Raw genomic sequence first — 19,123 nt, forward strand, 5'->3', positions numbered from 1 at the left:
TGTGGCAAGAGGGAGGGCTCTGTGCACAGCCACTGAGAACTTCTTAGCTGTTTCCCCCTGCCTTCAGGTCTCACTCGCGTTTTCTTCCTTTTCAGCCCATTTCTTTCCAACATTCCCCATCACCTATTATCACTGCGAATTTAGGCAGAAGTTGTCCCCTTGATTTTCAGGGAAGAGTCTGCAATATTCGGGGAATTGCATTTCCTTGCAGCAAAATATGGAAGAAGCCCAGCAGTAAATCCTCAGCGGAAGATCCTCTCAATCCCAGCCTCTAAAACTGGCAGATGCTGAACAGCCTTTTTGTACTCTAACAGAAGAGTCCATCATCCCAAAGGAGCTGTCAAGCCAAGTAGCATTGTGGACACCAAACAAAAACAGCTTTAATGAGAGCTTTGTTCCTGGGTAAACTATGGAGCGCGTTATTGTTTGCCTGAAATTATGTGTCCTAATAGAAAGATGCATAGATCTCTTCTGGTCCTTGAAGCCTCTGAAGATCCTATTGTTTTTTAGCTCTTAAAAACAAAACGTGTATTAAGGAAACAACTGCTGACATTGAGCTATCCCAGTAGTAGGTGGCTGAAAAGAAAATGCAGCCATGTGATGTGAGGAAGAAGAGCAATGAGCAGTTTGTGTATTTTTTCTACGGCCACAGGAGGAACTCGGCATCCCTCACAGCCTCCCCGTGCTGCAGCTGGGGAACTGAGATAGTCTGTGCCCCAGGAAGCCTTGCTGCCAAAGAGACAGAGAGGATGTAGCCATAAAAGCTAGGTAAACACGAGGGAGCATGTGAAACAACACAAAGAATGTGGCTGAGCAGACACCTACGTGCCCCACTACTCATATCAACAGCAAGAGAAGACAGGAATTATTAACCAGTGGAAAAAAAAAATCAATGTAAAATTTTGTTCTACACGGTTCATATGGAAAGAAGAAGGAAAAAAAATTCCCCTCTTCAAATATTCTGCTGATGAAAGAAAATATGAGATAGGAATACCATCTTGGTTCCTGTAACCCAGCTTCTATGGCTGTGATATTTATACTACTCGTTACCCAAAAATCATACTCTTTCTTTCCAAACTTAGTTCTCATCTATCCGTAACTAATGTAGTTAGACCAATACTGAAACTGAGCTAACAACACCGAGATGGTATTTTTTGTTTTTATTATTATCTGGTGCCTTCTTCCCTAGAGACAGGAGGACGTCTTCTGCAATTATAGAAGCTGAGATCTCGTTTAATTTCAAAAACTGAAGGAAGTTGTGGGAAAGTAATAGGAGAAATAACATTTACATCATAACCACTGGCAAAACCAGACACCAGTGACAAATTCAGAATATTTTTTGTGATATTACATCAATCTGGAACCTGCTAAGTGAGAAAAAAAAGACAGAAAACTGAAAAATAACCTCACATTTCAAATCGACTAAGGGTGCATTTTTATCTGTTGAGGAAGCATGATGACTTTTTAAAAAGAATTTTAAAAGTGCTCCATGTCTGAGCCTATGTCTAATGGATATGGTTGCCCCCGATCTGTGCTTGGTTGGCAAGAAGTTTCTCCAATGTTATTCACTGAAGATGAATAAGAGGAATCTTATCCACCTTCCATTTACCCCTGCTTAAATGAATAACTTCACACTCTGCAAGCAAACACACGTGCCTAAGTACACACTGTTACAGCCTTTCATGTTGAAATTGGTTGCAGCAGCACAAGGCTGCACAGGCATGTATTGCCTGAGGATATAATGGCATGAGAAAAGAAAAGTGCTCTTTTGGGGTCACATGGCTCTTCTGCAGTCATTCCCACGCACCCATGTCAGATCGGGTGAGCGCAGATCTGGGCTAATGCGATCTTACAGGCACGGGCAGAGCCCGAGCAGATGGGGCTGCCTTCTTCCCCAGTTAAACTGCTCGCTGCGGGATAAAGGCTTGACTTTTCCCCTGCTCGGCTCTTGTGCCATCGAAGTCACCTGCCACCCTGCCTCCAGGACTGGTGAAAGTTCAGCCCATGAGCCCAAAGCAGGGTTTGAAAACACAGCATTCTGCATCGCCTGCTCACACGCCACGCATGGAGAGGAGAAGGTGATGAGGACAGAGCTTCCTGCACTCGGGATTCGCTTCAGAGCAGAAACTGCCTTCCACACAGATTGGTGGAACTGGTGGGCAAGCCCCACCTGAGCCCTTCCACAGCAACATTACAAAGGTCTTGCCCTAGCGAGACATAAATCATACTGAAAATACAGTAATATGCCTAATAATCATTTCAGACATTCAGAGCAAACCTGAGAAATACAAAATAACTCAAAGTCAGTTCCAGGCTCAGTCCCGTCTCCCCAAAATCCCACAAAAGCACACGGGACGTTTCATTTGGAGTGAGGTGAAATGCTGTAGGGTGAGATGTTTGGTCTGTTTTGTAGCATGCTGTCTGTAAGGCAAATTTAATTACTGCTGGATCTGTAACATGTTGGCTCTGGCCAGTAATGAAGATGTTTGATTTTCTGATTGCTACTTAACTCCAAGGCTACAGAAAATTATTTGGAAATACGAGGCAGAGGGATTAATCAAAATTTAGATCAGGTGAGTCTGGGTCTCAGAAAGCATGTCTTAAAAATAAGGTATCAAGTGTAAGCTTAGTTGAGTCCAACTCTCTTGTCCATCATAGCTTTGTTTTGTGACTGTGATGAACTCATCAGGCTTGTGTGTCTAAGTTCCAGACAAAGAGAAGTATCTTGTTTCTTTCCTGTGAGTGCTGGAAGGGATTAAAGACCGTGAGGCAGTCAAATACTATAAATGGGTGTGTATAAAAACCTAAGAAGTGACCTTACCTTTTCCACCGTGACATTTCCAGAGGTAGTATTTCTGAGCACTGTCTTGTACTCTGTTACATACTGCAGGTAAGGAAAAAGAAAAAAAAAAACAGTTTATGCTGAGCAGATCACCAATACGACTCTTTCAGCCAGTATTCCACAAAAACAAGGCTACTGTCAGGAACTTTCTCTGGAGACCATACTGTGGAGAAAATGAGCCTGCCTTGTGCTGCAAAAGGGGAGCAGCACATGCAGCTCCTTCCCTATGTGGGAACAGAGAGGTGCTATGGGACAACTGAGCTCCCCGATTTGGGTAGCAGCAGAGGAATTCCCCTCTCCTCTACCCTGCTCTTGCTCATGCACCACATGTTTGCACTGGCTCCTGTGGAAGGCAAGTGGTGCTTGCACTGTTTCACCTGTAGAAAATGGTGAGACAGACATTACAATTGTCGGTAAAGCACCTGAAATCAAGGCCAACAGTTTACTTTGATAAAGAAGCTAGACACCTCACAAGAGCAGGGCGCTTCTTTGGGTCTTATTTCTTCAGATAAAGTTTTTGTGCTTGCCAATTACCTGTGCCAATGGCAGCACAGAGGCAACGAGGACCTTAGTTCATCCCTGAACATACAGAGCCCTGCAAAATCACACCGTTTGCCATGGAATTTGTATGTCTGATTACATCAGGCGCTTTTAGAAATTCCACCTACTGCAAGTTATATGACTTCTTTCTGGCTTTTTTTTTTTTGGTTGTTGCTGTTGTTTGGTTTGTTTTTAAATAACAGCAGTCACTTGGTCTGTCTGCAGTGTAATTCATGTCTAAAATCCGCACGTATCTTACCGTTCGGAAAGCCGCAGCAACGAGATTTGCAGGAAACAGGTTTCTGTAAAATACAAGCAAGAAAATGAAATATTTCTTTTAGAACTTCCAAAATAATTGCGTCAAGATGTTTTACTCTCAGAAACCAAATTCCTTTTGCAAAGGCAAGCACAGTGGCATTAGCGAGGAACATACGACAGCAGAAAGTCTGGCAGCATGGAGCAGATGCTTCTCCAGAGATGCGACATCTCCACACCCCCTCCTTTTGCTCACCCAGAAAACCCCTGCTTGCACCCACAGCTGACCATTTGGGTCGGATATCAGAGGCAATCAGACCCGACGCTAGTTAAACACGCCAGCCAGTGGCTACGCAAACTGGCTGCAGCGACAGCTTACGGCCTCCAGGGCTCGGCAGGTTTTTAACATTACTCATGTGATTACAGTTTGCCCACAGCACGAACACGAAGGACAATCCAATCAGCACAATCCACCTCAGCGAGCAGCTTAAGCCTTCGGCACAACAAGGGCGGCTCTCCCGAACGCGAAGCTGAGGCAGAACAATGCCACGGGCCGGAGCTGTCTGCGAGTGCTGGCGCGGTTAAACGGCACGGATGGAAGTCGTGACAAAGGACAAAAAAGCTGCAACACCCGAATCCACGGTGCCTTCACCCAGAAATGCAGATTGAGCAGCACATCTGTGCAGAGAGGATAGTGTGTGAGGAGACGAACGCCCGCATCGGGCACTCGGTGCATCCGTGAAGCAACACGGCCAGGCAAAATGATTAACTGGGGCATGTGCGGAAGAAGTTGCTTCTTGTTGCATTTCAGAGTTCACCGGTTGTTTTTAATGCCACGCTTCCTTTCTTCCCATACACTGGGTAAAGAGCATGAGCTCCCTGAGCCAAGCAGCAGCCTTTTTTTGCTGTGTCAGAAAGCAAAACGGGCAGAGAAGCTGCTCCTCGCCAGGCAGACAGGACCCTAGCTGCTGAGGGCAGGGAGGCAAGGGGGATGAACTGGAAACACTGCCGGCTGAACGCAGCACGGGGGGACGGGAATTCTCATGGCAAGGAAACAAAAGACCTTACCCAGAACCCATTAATTGTGGCAAAAAGAATTGGGGTAGCTTCTCCCCATCCTTTGCTCCTCGCACTGCACGGAAATGGGCTCAAAGCAAGCCACTTTTCTCTTCTATCTCTGCCCTGTTATCCCCCCAGTTTTGCCGCAGTTGTCCTGGCAAACACACTTTCACATCAGGGTTTTGGTTGCGATCATCCCACAGAAGCCCAAATCCAAACCACAGCAAGGAACAGAGCAGCAGAGTCAGATCTTCGAAAGCAAGAGGGAGAGGAGCTCAGGAAAGGTTAAGACACGGCACAGATAAGGCCGTCGGTCCTTTCCATTGCACAGCTGTCGCCCTGCCGCACGACGAAGGTTTTCCCACAGCCCTGGCAGCACCACGAATGCAATTTTTGATCCTTTGCCAATACAGCCGCCTGCCTGAAAGCAGGAGACAGCTCTAACCCTACAAAGATGCTTAAGAACTGGTCGTGTAGTACACACCGGGCTGCTAAAATGCAGAAATGCTTTAGCAGCTGTAACACTCGGGTACAGAGAAAGCTCCCCAAGTCAAAGCACTTATTTCTATCTGGAGTAAAATGCCACATGTATGAATGGGCCGGCTCAGTGCGTGTTTTTAACCAGAAGGAAAAGGAAAACATGCTGTTGGAAAAACCAGAGCACATCATTTCGATTTCTCATATCAGGGCGGTTACTTTCTTTTAAAAAAAAGATTTGACTGGATTTTGAAGAAGCAGAGAGATGAAAAAAGACGGAAAACCACACGAAAATCAAATTACTTTTTTTTTTTTAAATCAGCTTTTCCATCCTGACAAAACCAAACCAAAGGAAGCAACCCCAAAGCCCCAACAATCTGGTTCTCCAGCGTGTAAATGCAGCCGAGGAACCCAAGCCTCCATAATTTACACAGTACGTCAGGCACGGGCCCCAGTAATTAAACACCAAGTTCACTACAAGCATATACTTAGAGCACATACTTGGGTGATGTCAGTAGCCCTACTACATGAAGACAAGGGGCAGGTTCCTGCTTCAGAGGCAAAGCAGCGCGCTGAGCTATTCAAACACCAGCACACTGCAGTCGCTCTGCTTCATCCCTGCAGCACCGCTCACTGGACTCGTTTCTGAGGACAGAGAAGAGTGTTTTTGACAGTCCACCCAGTGGTGAATTTGGCTCTCACTCAGTTCAGCAGCTCAGGAGGACCCGAAGGTTCCCTTGCATCACCTGTTTTGTTCCATCCAACTTTTAAGCACACCTGACTAATTCACAGCACGTTAAAAAATGTTTTGCTCCTCTTTGTTTCAAAGCCTGGAGGTTAAGAAGAGCTCCGAGAGCTCGTAAAAAGCAATCCCCAAATACCCAGCTTATCGCAGAGACACCAGCTCTGCACAGCCCATGCTCATCCCTCACTAAGATCGGGCAGCACGCGAATTAAATTAAGCTTTAATTACGCGTGAGTCAGACCGCAGGTTTTCGGCTCCAGCACGTAAGATGTCTTTGTGCAAAAACACCACCCCAGCACCTAAAAAACAGGGGCCAGGACGCCGGGAGCTTCAGGAAGAGACAAAAGCCTCCTCGTGGCCTGCCTGGGCACAGCTGTGCCCGCAGGCTTCGCTCAGCGTGCGTGGCGAAGCAAAGCTCACCAACTGCAGCGCAGCAGACCCGGGTCTGTCCCCACGAGCCTGCGTCCCCAGGCAAGCACAAACACCCCTCCTGCCCGGGTGAAGCAGCGAACAGAAAAGCTGGCTAATTGGGCGTGCAAATTAAACGAGGGTGCCTGCCAGCTGGTGCTCCTGCACGGCCCGGATCTGCGGGTTTCTCGCTCAGGGTGCCCACACCAGACACGAATTGGGAGTTGAAGGAAATCAGCACGGCTCTGTCACGGGATTGCTGGTTACTGCTGCTCGTTTCTGTCCCCGTCCCTGCCACCGCTGTGCCCTTGCTGAAGAACATGGCCGGCTTTCCACAGCAGGTTATCACAAGAGCGTGCCTGCAAGCAAACCCTGAGTCTGGGTGATAAGGAGCCTGGCGCAGGGCTGTGGGATCAGGCAGGCTGGAGCCCGTGATGCAAAGAGGTGAAACCTTCGTAGTGGTGGAGTATCTGATACAGAGAGACTCTGTGCTCTCCCAGAGCTGCAGGCGGACAAAAAGAACAAAAATCCACAGCTGTCAGGAGGAACAGCTGCACCTTGGGGCCGGAGAGGCAGCTGGGCTGAGCAAGGAAACCCCCACGTACCTGCACACCGCCTGCTGTGAGGAAGCACCAATCTCAAATTCTCTTAAAATAGGAACCAGATGCAGTGACAGCACCGGCAGCAGAAGTTTCAGGGTTTGCATACTTTCTGTTTGGCTACTGTAAAGAGTAGTAGTGCCTGTAAAAGCTAAAGAAAGATGTATTTTGCCATGCCAGAGCTCACACAAAGGGGAAGGGGGTTATCGGAGGTGAGGAAGCACAGTACATCCCAAGTGTGCAACTGCAGCTCCACAGCGGTGCTCTGGAGGCTGTAGCTCCCTCCCTTATCGATTTTGACATTACGGTCAAATTCCTCTCTCCTCCTTACCCTGTGTCTTTCCACCAGTGGGGTATGACTGGCACAGGAACTCCTTTGCTGCATGTGTAAGGGATTATTATTAATCACTGTTTCTAAACGATCCTTTTGCTAGAGCTCTGCAAACTGCTTTGCGCTGGCAGCAAAACCATGAAGGGAAATCCAGGCAAGCAGAACAAAACCCTAAAATAACAAGCATTCCTCTTCTATGGCTTCTTACAAAAAGGTTCCACTTCTGAGGCCAAAAGCCTTGCTGTTGGAAAACATATTTTTCTGAGGACGCCTGGACCAAAGGGGTGAATGTTAGAAAAAAATATTCAGTGTTGTTATCTCCTGTTTTTCAATGAAGTCTTTTCAATGGTAAGACTCCACCGACAGCAACTTCACTGCCATCTGAAAGCCTGCCAGAACACAGCACAGTCTGGACTGCTCTAGTAGCTTTATTTTTCTTTCTGTCTCAGGATTTTCATTCACCATCACACAAGAATTTTTCTTGTCTGCGTTTTTGTAGGTGTGTGGATGCAGAATGCATGTCTTGGATATCTACGTTATCAGTGAGTGCGTGCATCTGCTTTCACTCGCAGAAACTTGAAGATGTTATTTATTTATAGCAGATATTTGATACTTTTTTTGTCTTAATGGTCCAGTCTGTATTTACTTTGCCTGGGAAATAAAGCATAAGTGTGAGGAGTCAGCAGCAAAAGGGAACTAGTTCGGAGAGAAAGGCACACCAATGTTCAGAAGCTCTCTACAAACAATTTAAAAAGTATAGACAGTGCAGGCAGGTGAACAAAAATGCCAAGTGCTTACTACAAAACTCAGTCAGCAACCCCTACGCTTCAAGGGAGGATCCAGGCTGAGGCAATGACACAAGTGAAGTTGGACAAGTGCTCTGAAGCCCACCTTCCCCAAGGTCCATCCTGGCCCTCTGCTCTGCAGCTCAGCTGGCAAAACGCAGCTGCTGCCTTTCCCTGTGCTCAGACTCATGCCTGCCTTCCCTCCGGCTTCGACGGCGCTTGGAGGTAATCCACAGGCTTGCTCACAGCGCCGTGGGTACTCCCTTTGGCAGCCCAGCTGGTAACCTCTGGCAGGGAGACAGAAAGGAGCAATAAAATTTAAACGGCAGCAGGTTTGTCTGTCGGCCCGAGAAACCCTGACCTTACTGCTTGAGGCAAACACCTGGACCTCTGTTACCCTTCCTATAAAAAGCTAATGATGCCACCTCCTTCCCACTCACGACTGCTACAGCTAGGGCTGGATTGAAAGCAAAAACAGAATTCCCGTCCCAAAGCCAACGCCATGGTTTCAAAATATGTTTTCATCCCAAAATAGGGCAAAGAAAACCACCATCTGAGACCTTTTTTTTCCACTAAAAATACTGTAAAATACTTTGTTGAAATGTTCTGTTTTGATGAGAGGGATTTTCTGCTCATGTCTTTTGTTTATAATTACACCAAAACATTGACCTCACGGAAACGAAATGTCAGGACCATCCGCCGTTGGAAATTTCGACCGAATCAATAAGTTCCCGTGAAACTGCTCGATGTTGTTGAATCAACAAATACACATCAGAGCCAACACAAAACTCTGACCTTATTGAAACATGCAGTCTTGACAATTGCCCATCGGAAGCGTTGACAAATCGATAGATTCTTGCAAAACGTTTGATCTTGCTGATTCCACCACCTTCCACTGAGCTACGAGTGGAGCGGGCCGTGTTAGTTGGCGGCTGCCGTCACCTCCTCCTCACCACCCCACCTGTCTCTCCCTGGTCAGGCTCTCTCCTCATCTTCTGCTGCTCTGATGTTTGGCACAGCAGAGCTGCTCTCCACGTCAGATGCTCTGGAGATGTTCACAAGGCCCATCTATAGCTGGGACCAGCAGCCTCTGGTTCACCAGTGAGTCACCATTCATTTATTTCTGAAGCCCAAGCAAGATAAATCTCTTTTCCAGAGGCCACGTCTGCATGCATAGATGTGTATTTATGTGGAAGCTTTAGACTGGGAGACAGAAAACCATGACCAAGTATTAAGATGACCTCCAGACATCGCTGCGACGACAGAAAGCAGCGTCTTTGGTCATTAATTAATAAACTTCCCAAGCGCAGAAAGGATCTGCATCCTGGGAAAGGACACCCTGTGTCATCCCTGCAGAAGCCATGGTAAATATTTGACTCACAACCAGACTTCCTTAGGCCACGTGTCGCATGTTTTCAGTGCTGCTGGGGGACTCAGCCCGGTTGCACCTCGTTTTCACATTTTATCTGAAAATGACTGAGCAGGAAAGCCTTGAGGGACACAGGGACTCTCGTAACACAACCGAAAAACGGAGTTCTCTTTTGTCTAATGGGAAGTTTCATGAACCAAAAACCTGAAAAGCTCAGAGCTGCAAGACCCACCCATGCTGAAGGCAATGGTTTCGGCCCTCCAGAGCTGAGGCCTCCTTAACTGAAGACAAGGCTGGTCTCCTTCTGGAGCCTTCCACCACCACAGGGACCGAGACCAATGCTCAAACCAAAATTCTCACGTTTTCAAGAACAGTTTAAAAAAATAATAATTAAAAGGGAGAGGTAAGTATTATCTCCAGAGAGTCACACAACTCACTCCATCCCCAGGCCTGTCAGGGATCTATGTTAAGACCAGGAGTTTTAGAGGACCATACAGTGATGGCTCTGTGTCCAAACTCCTCTTTTCCTGACTAAATTTCGCTGTCATGGCTCTGGCAACTGGACTGCCCAGCGTGGCCACCAGAGCCCTTGCCTGGAGCTCCAAGAAAAAGTTGATTTCAAAGGGCACCACACGTGTGTTGGGGGAAAGCCCCTGGCACCTCACTACCCAGGGGAAATCACTCTGCAATCGGCACATTTTCCCCAGGTCTCGCCATAATGAGCATAACTTTGGAGTGAAGGTCTCAACCCCATCAGCATTATAGCTTGGAAGATGAACTCCCCACCTGCACTGACAGCCCAGAGCAAGAAGCAGCTTTCTGCTCCCAAGTTCACAGGCAATGTCCACGGTCTCAAGCTCACTGGAGCATCCTTTGGCTACATCCTACTCCTCATGGCATGGCGACACAGCAAAAAAAACACCAGCTGCAGCAGCCACGCTAGGATGCACCCCAGGACAGCCACCACAACAGTCATCTGCTTCCCAGCACCTACTATCGTGCTGACTCCTTCTTTTGTGATTTTCCTTCACAGTGCTTTTATCAACTCCTTGTCACCTTCACAGCCAGGCCACCTACTCCTGCTGTCCTGTTATTACTCCTCAACACAGTCTGTCAAGAATTATCAGGGTTGGCCGTAAGAGGTTACAGATATGAAATATAGGATGGCCAGTGGGCCACTGGACTGGTCCATCCGGAGATGGAGGAGAAGCGGAAAAAAACATGGATTTCTAAATACAGATTTTCTCTTTAGAAACTCTTTTTTATCTTTGCTGTCACATCTGTTTACCCAGATACATCAAAAAGTCTCTCAGTTGAAGAACTGATCTCGAAAAGCAAGGATACAAATTAAGAGTCCTCCCCTCTGCTTTGCCATGACCAGGATACCTGCTAAGCACAGCTCCTCAGCCACTTGGCTGGTACCTTGTGGAACACCTCCCTTACACTTCTGTCTACATCTCGGTGAGCCCTGCCACCTCCAGGGCCCTCCACCTTCCAAAATTTCCACGAACTTCCACACCCCGTCCTCCATCACTTCCCATCACTCAGCTGCATCTGCCAGGGGAGCCCCAGCGGCACTTCCCCGGCTTTACCTTATTCCACCACTTCCCTCGGATGCCCGTGGTACTTCCCCGTGACTGCCCTCGGGTACGAAAAAGTGACAAAAATCTGACCCAGGATAACAAGACCCATCAGTGCTTCGTGCCTCAGGTTCTGCACCGCAAGCCAGCAGAGCGCGAACGCTGCTGCAAGTCTGGGACTCGAGCAGTTTGCCTGGATGCCTGCCCCATTTATGTAATTATTTCTCTTTTATTTAAAGAGCCGGGCAGATCTCGACAAGACGTGGGCTGTGAGGAGAAAGAAAAAAGGTTATGTCTGCAGCTCTTGCCCTTTATGCCGGGTGCCAACATGCCCCGTGATGTGCTGGGTACCTCCTCGATGGCAATACGGGGTTGTGTTTCCACACCTTTACCTGAGGGAGGTGAAGGTGCAACAAGAGGCAAGTTGGGATTCGCGTGAAGAGACCGAACAAAAGCTGGAGGGGAGGAAATATGAAAACACAAAAGAAAAAGGTGTGTGTGAGGGATGAGAAGGGCTCCAGAGACAGCGGGGCAGGAGAAGGTGCCCTGGGCAAACACTCGCCACCCTCACAACCACCAGGCCAAAAAAAAAAATGAGGAGAGCAGGCTGAGGGATGGGAAAAGGCTGAGGGAAGGAGTGCTGAGGGGTGGCAGGAGGCTGAGGGGAGGTGTGCTGAGGCAGCCAGCCCGCAGGAGGGAGGAGGAAGGAGGAAGGAGGGGGGTGCCCGAGCGGCAGCGTGCAACATCGCCGGGTCTGTCATCATCCTCCAGGGCTGGAGGGAGGGGGCAGGGAGGAAAGCATGGAGGGAGGTCCCACCTGACGAGGTCGAGGAAGGAGTCCACCGTCTTCTTGCTGGGGGGCGCAGCGCCCGGCAGCCCCAAGCCGGGCGTGTTGAGGGCGGCAGCCCCGGCGCCGGGGCGGATGATGAAGCCGAGGGCGACGGCGAGGCCGGAGGCCAGCAGCGTGGTGCCTAAGAAGTAGGCGACGGCGATGCCCCCCAGGCGGCCGAGCGAGCGGGTGTCGAGGCTGGCGGCCCCCGACACCAGGCTGCAGACCACCAGCGGCAGGATGACCATGCGCAGCATGCGCAGCAGCAGCTCCCCGGGGAAGGCCAGGTAAGCCACCTGCGCCGGGCTCAGCGCCGCTCCCCGCACCGCGGCGCCCAGCGCCACGCCGGCCACCACCCCCGACACGGTCAGCACCACCAGCGCGTTGCGCCGCAGGAAGCCCCGGCAGCCCCTCAGCCTCCCTCCTCCTCCTCCTCCTCCTCCTCCTGCTGCTCCGCCGCTTTCCTCGGCGCCCTCCGCATGGCCGTTGCCCGCTTTCTCCCCGCCGTCCCCCTTCTCCACACCGCCCGCCGGCTCCATGCTGCTGGCTGCCCGCTCCACGCTCCCTCGCTGCCTGCCGGCCCGCTAGCTGCCCGCCTCCCGCTGCCCGCCCCGGAGGAGGGAGGGACCCGGTATCCGATGGGCGGTGCTGCCCCGGCGCGGCCTGGAGCGGAACGGGGCGGCTCCGAGCGACCCCGGCCCGCGCAGCCCCCGCCGGTTGCCGCCCGCCGCCGCCCGGCCCCTCAGCGCCATGGGCGGCCGAGGGGCGCGCACGGCCCCTCAGAGCCCCCCGAGCGGTGTCCCCGCGGCCCCCAGTGCCCCAACGGCTCTCACATGGCCGCTCGGTGTCCCCCTTGGGGGCCCCACAGGTCGCATGTGTCCCCTCAGTGTCTCCACTGCTCTCACAAGACCCCTTAATGCCCCCATTGTAATCACAGGTCCCTTCAGTGTCGCCCTGTGTCCCCACAGCTTTCGCATTTCCCCTCTGTTTCCCCCTTGGTGGCCCCACAGCTCGCGTATGTCCCCTCAGTGTCTCTCTCAGAGTGTGTCTCTCAGTGTCCCCACAGTGCACTCACTCCATTGTCCCCACAGATCTCACATGTCCCCTCAGTGTCTCCGTAAAGTGTCCCACAGTGACACCACAGAACACACATCTCCCTGTATTGTCCCCACAGCTCTCAAATGTTCCCTCAGCATCCCCACAGTGTCCCCCTTGGTGGCCCACGGCTCCTCTATGTCCCCTCAGTGACCCCACCACACACATCTCCCTTCAATGTCCCCACAGCTCTCACATGTCCCCTCAGTGTATTCCTTGGTGTCCCCCTCACTGTCCCCACAGCTCATACCCCTCAGTGTCCTAGGGCTCACCCTGGCCCCTCCATGCCTACCCCTAGTGTCTCCACAGCACACACTTGCCCCTGGATTTGGAAAGAGACTTCATTTCTGTTAATTTCCTTGACATCAGCAAAACACAGCCTAGCAGAAAACATGCTGTAAAAATAGCCGGCAGCACATTAGCTTTTTGAGTAGCCCAGACTAATTAAACAGGCTGACAGGGTGTGATGGGGCCATAATCCGGATTTAATGAGAGTCTTTTCTACTTTCCAGACTCATGGATACATGTAGACCTACAGATCCTTACCCTGTGGCTGGAGCTCCTGGGAATTGTCACCACAACAGTGTTCACCACCACCTTCCTCAGAGCTCAATGAAGTCTTGACTTGCAGCTTGTTCACACATGTGACTCAAGATACCAGGTATATTTTCCTTGATTTTTTTTTTCCTGATAACTTTTAAGGAACACTTGATTTGTGAAACTATGAGAGAGAATTAATAGGACTAAACAGGAAAGTAAGCATCTGCAGACACTTTCAAAGACATTCAATTCCACCTATCTCAAAAAGAAGTGAAAAGATACCTGGGTGCTTTATTTTATTTTTCTTTTTTTAAAGCTATAAGCTATTTACTTAAATTTAATTTAAGTAATTTAAATTTAAATTTTACTTAAATTAAAATAAATTTTAATTTAATTTAAATTTAAATTTTACTTAAATTTATTTCAAAATACAACCTATTTACAGGGCATTGCAAATGGAAATGTGATTTTGACCTATTGCCATGCAGTCCTCAAATATGTACTTGAGGCCCTGAAGAGAGAGGTTTAACCTGTCTTTTTGCAAAGGTTGCACTATTTTTTATTATAGAGATAGAAGATTAAGTTTATTAGAGACATATCCAGTCCACTTCCTACCCTAGCAGAAAATTAATTCTCCTTACACCCATCATAACAAATGCCGGTCTCACCTGGTTTTAGACTTCTAGTGATGCAGATGCCACAGCCTCGCTAATCCATCCCTTGCAGAAACTCCACCATGACTGTTACAAAACATTTCTTGATGATTTCCCTCATTGCATTCTAAGCCCTCTGTGACTTACTGTACCCACAAGACCACTGAAAATTGTCCTCATGAGTCTACTCCCTGCTGCGTTGCAAAGCCCAATGGAAAAAAAAAATAATGTTACTCCTCTTCTGCCCTTGGCTGTGGCAAAAATCCTATAAGCTTTAGTAATACTCATTAATATCACACATTAATTAATTAGTAATTTTCATGGATTACTTTAATAATATGCAAATGGTGTGTTCCCATATGCAAATTGAAAACCTAGGGGAGAAATTCAGGGATGTGTGAGCAAGAAGAACATATGAAATCGGAAAACTCATTGATAGCAACACAGTGTATGATGCAAGTGCAAGAGTTAAAATCAAGCATTTTCCACATTATCAGTCAATCCCTCCATGGTCTTGCGTGGTTGTCAGGAGAACAGCCAGGTGACCCACAGGTGCACAACCTCACCCCAAAATCCTGGATCCCACTCCATCTTTTTCAACCTGTGCTAAGGCTGGTCAGTCTTTCTGACCAATGCCTATGTCAAACTTCCTTGTCGTGACCTTATGAGGCTTCAGATTTCCAGTATCCTCTCCATTTTATTCTCTTCATTTTCTGATCCAAACACCATTCTAAACAGTTATGCTACTCTTCATATTTCTTCTGGTGAACCATATGAATGACCATCATCCCCAAAAAAGTTCTAGGCAGAACTGTTTTTCTTCACCCTGTGAGAGTTCATGGATGGCTGCGGTGATTAACATTGAAGCCTGCTGACTTATTCAGTAGTAAGTGTTGACTGATCTATTGTGTCATGTTTTCATTTCAGCACTTGTAGATCTTGGTAGCTTTCCAGTGAATGAGCCTGCATGTTTCCAATGTCCACTCCCCTGGTGCTTCTAAATTAGGGTTTTTGACTTCCCCTATTGCAACGTTAAGATTTTGGTTTTGTCTTGGCTTTCACCTGCACTAGACTAGAGTCCTTCCTCCAGAAAACATCAGAGAGATCATAAGCAGGCAAAAACAAATAGACAAACAAACTGTTCCTTTCAAATGAAACCAAATTTCCTTTTGCTTTGAATGAGGTGAGAGTAAACATAGTTTTCACCACTGGCCCAGGAATTAAGAGGTCCAGCTGATTTTCAGTCAAATTCTGTTTGATACCTCTATTTCATGGTGGGTACTTGAAATTCCAGCCTCAGTGAAGGGAATGAAAAAACCCTGAAAACTCTAGTGGAATCAGGTCCTTCCCCTCTGTTTTTCAGCACCAAGCAAGCAGAGTACAGGACTTATTTTGAGCCATTTCCCTCAAAGAAAAAAATCCTACTTTGTTTAAGGAAGTTGATACAGAAACTTCCTCAGAGAAAAACCTCTGAGGAAAGGTTTCCAATTCCTTTTTCCTACTGCTCATCTATTCCCATTATTAATGTTTACCATGATTTTGCTGAAAAACAGTGGGGTGGACACTTAGGATGGGAATTATGTAATTTAACTAATTTACCTAGAAGTTTTATTTCTAGTCTAGGCAAATCTTGTTTTTTCCATAGTCAACAGAGATACAGGTAAGGTCACCCCCATCTAAGAGAGGCAGATGAGATGAAATTCCCATGGGGGTATCTACCACACTCCACTGCATATAGAGAAGACCTAGATGATAAGTATTTTCTGTCAGGTGAACCCCCCAATTCACAATGCAGATGTCACCATAAAAAGGACTGTACAACAGTACGGCAAAAAATCATTATTTACCTCCTGGTGTGACTTCTGTATATATTACACACATCCCACAAAGCAGAAAAGCCATGTTCTGCTTTGTGATTTTGTTTCTGGGGGTGGAAAAATGTGGAATCCACTCTGCATTTCCATGGATTTAGTACACAGAATCTGTCTGTCCTACTGAATATGTTAGGTGTCATTATATACTACCACAAAGCACACACACAATGCACTGTATGTAACAGATACTTTTGAAAGAGCAAAAGTACATGAAGTGAAGTAGTGATTGCTACACCCCTAGGTTTCCCAGAGGAGAAACTTCTTTTTACCTGGGCAAGGTCAACAAAATGTCTAAAAGAAACCATATTTGAGTTTCTTTGCTAAGGGAGGAAGCAGATGAAAGAAGAAGAAGGGTTGTTTTCAGCATCTTGAGTCTCACTCTTGATTCCTGCCCTTTTGACGCAGATTATGGCAGCCCTTGGACCTTATTTCCTACAAAACCTCTTCCCAATTGTATACAGCAAACACTAGTCATGCCACCTCTGCTTCCCTCTTTCCTCCTGCTGGTAGGTATCGCCCTCTTTGTACGACCAGCAAGTTCTTTTGCAGCTTTCAGGAGCTTCCTTGGGTGGGAGAAATTTTCTTCTGCAGAGATCTGGTTGCTGTTTAGCCTCTGTTCTTCTGAGACCTAACAGGAATGTTCCTCTGTAGGTTTAGAAATAGATCATCTGCCCATTTCCTGTGACTGCTTTAATTTGAAGTAGTTTGAAGACTGACGCCTGAAAGTCATGGTGGGTGGAGAAAGGAGTGAGATGAAAGGGAAGAGGGCAGGAAGGGTTTGGTTGTATATTTTTGTTTTTCAATTGAAGTTTGAATAAAGGTGCCCCAAAACATCTCAGCTGAGATGTTCTGGGCAGCTTGCAGTGTCCCTAGGGGCCATGTGACAGAGTGGCCTTGTTTCCTGAGGAGAAGGCATGAAAAGCATGTGGGAGAGAGCTTGTTTTCCACAAGGCAAATTGAAGTCCTCAGAGGAGCCACATCATGCTGGCTGAGGCAGGAAGGCCTAGAGCACTGCCTCGGTATGCAGACTTTAGCTTGGCAAGAAGACTTTGTTGGGCCTGGGATGCCAAGCGATTTGGACAGACTCCAGCCACATCACAGAAATGCAGTCTGCTGGCCTCTGGCAGGAAGGAGAAGTGTGCTGGAGGTACCACCATCATGCTCATCCCACCGCTGGCCGACTGCAGGGTCCAGCCACCTGCACGAAGCGACCTGGACCATCTGACTAAACCTGATTTTGAGACATCTGAAATCACAGAAACAAGTCCCAAGACTATTCCCCATAGAGATTCCTGGCCAGCACCCAAAATTAGCCAGCCCCAGACCTAATCCTATCACACTGTCACATCTGGATTCACCGTCTTTCCAGGCCTCGTAGGTTCTCATGCCTGACTGAAAATATTCTGAGTGTAAAAGAAAATCGGCCTTTGTGAGCATATTTTATAATAAGAGAGGCAGGCAGGCAATTTTGCAAATACCACTTGTGTGCCCAAACTCCAACAAAACATAAACTCTGCAGACAGGGATGGTTGATCTGGGGTAAATATTTAACTTTATTCTCCAAAGGCACATGCAGTTTTACCAACAAGAAAATAAAAAATATAGAATAATACCCTCCCAGACACACGACCTTGTTTACTGTTAGGCTCCTTTGAGTGACTTTGGAAACAAGGTTATATTGAACCAGGAGTAAATTTAAAACTGGGTGTGTTGCCTACTTCTTCAAAATCAGAATGGTTTAGAGGCCTAAATATAACGGAGCATACAGACATGAAGAAAAACAAATCTCCATGTGCTGAAAAAGAAGGTCCTCAACTCGTAATGGCATTTCCTCCTTTGTAGGGTCTCCATCAGGTTGTTTTTTGAGGGTGGAGAGGGAGAAGGGCAGGAAAAAAAAAGAGCAAGAACAAGCACAGCTGTTCAGGACTTGGACGCGTGACATCCTGTCGTAGCAGGGGACGTCACCGCTAGCTCACTGGGAAATGTGGGGTCAAGCTTTTCAAAACAAGCGGGTCTGATCTGAAAACAAGCTGTGTGATCTCTCACAGGGAAGCTTTGCTACTTGAGAAGAATGGGAAATGCTCAGAGGTGGCCTTTCAGCTAGGGGAAACGTGGTCGAATGAAGAGCTGGTGAGTGGTGGAAGTGGAAGTGCTGATGGTTTCTCCTGTGCTTGGAGGTAGGAGGCTGGTAGGCCGGGCAGCTGAGGGTTTCCCCGGCATTCAGGATCAAAACACTCCTTGATTTACAGCAGCTGTAAGGAATATGCTATAAAAAGCTACCCTACGGAAAGAAAAAAAAAAAAAAAAAAGAGTAATTTCTGAACACGGGTTGTGATTTAGTCACTCAGAGCACCACAGGGAATATCTGTTCTTACGTATTTTATCCCTACTGTGGTATGACAGTGAATAGTTTCCCTGATGATGAGTGACAGCAGACCAGGATGACAGTGAACGGGAGCAGTAACGCTGACACCACAGGACATGGGCCGCTGTGCAGCTGCCCTTTGCCCGCTGGAGAACATCTTCCCATGCACCCAGCTTGCTGTGGGATCGTGACAGTGGCCGCACCAAGGGGCTGTTCGTGGTCCAAACAGGTCTCTGAAAAATAACTACAGGCTCAGAGTGAGCAGAAAAGAAAAATATAAAAGCAAGGTAAGAACATGGGATATCTTCTGAGAATACTTTCCACGTGTCCCACAACCTGCAGCTCAGGTGTTTCCCATGAAACCTGTTTCAGAGGCAGCAGGCAGGAGCTAACGAAGGCAGCCCTTTACAGCCACAGATACTGTTCCCCTGCGTCCAGCTGCACTTCAGCAGTCACCCTGCGAGCGCACTGCTGCCAAGCCCCGTGGCTGCTGACTCAACCACCACCAACAGCTACAAGGCCCCTGACGGCTATGCATGGATTAAGCAGGAAAGTAACCAGACAAGAGCAAAGAGCAACTTCTCGGTGCGTGTTGGTGTTGCTGCACTGCTGTAGCAGGAGTAAAAGTGCCGAGGAGAAGCAGGCATTTCCATTTTTCAGGCTGCTTTATCCTCGTTTTGCCTGAGATTGCCAGAAGTGGTGTTGCTATAACAACTACACCCCTTCTTCGTGGGCATCCAAAATAACATTTCTGTCAGGGGTTGGAGTAGAGCCTTC

At 48.0% G+C, this 19,123-nt stretch overlaps 1 protein-coding gene across 1 annotated transcript in view; it reads right to left on the bottom strand.

Moving 5' to 3' along the window:
• The window catches only part of SLC1A4 (solute carrier family 1 member 4), a gene marked incomplete at its 5' end in the record, with an annotated part of 28,396 nt that extends 16,038 nt beyond the window's left edge, over positions 1 to 12,358 (bottom strand). The window contains 3 exons of the mRNA XM_082756899.1: positions 2,822 to 2,884; positions 3,642 to 3,684; positions 11,808 to 12,358. Of these exons, the coding sequence (XP_082613025.1) occupies positions 2,822 to 2,884; positions 3,642 to 3,684; positions 11,808 to 12,358 (657 nt within the window). The remainder of the gene's footprint in view (positions 1 to 2,821; positions 2,885 to 3,641; positions 3,685 to 11,807) is intronic.
• Positions 12,359 to 19,123: the final 6,765 nt, after the last annotated feature.

Source organism: Aythya marila (genome assembly GCF_965140915.1).
Source record: "Aythya marila genome assembly, chromosome: 3".
Taxonomy (NCBI): domain Eukaryota; kingdom Metazoa; phylum Chordata; class Aves; order Anseriformes; family Anatidae; genus Aythya; species Aythya marila.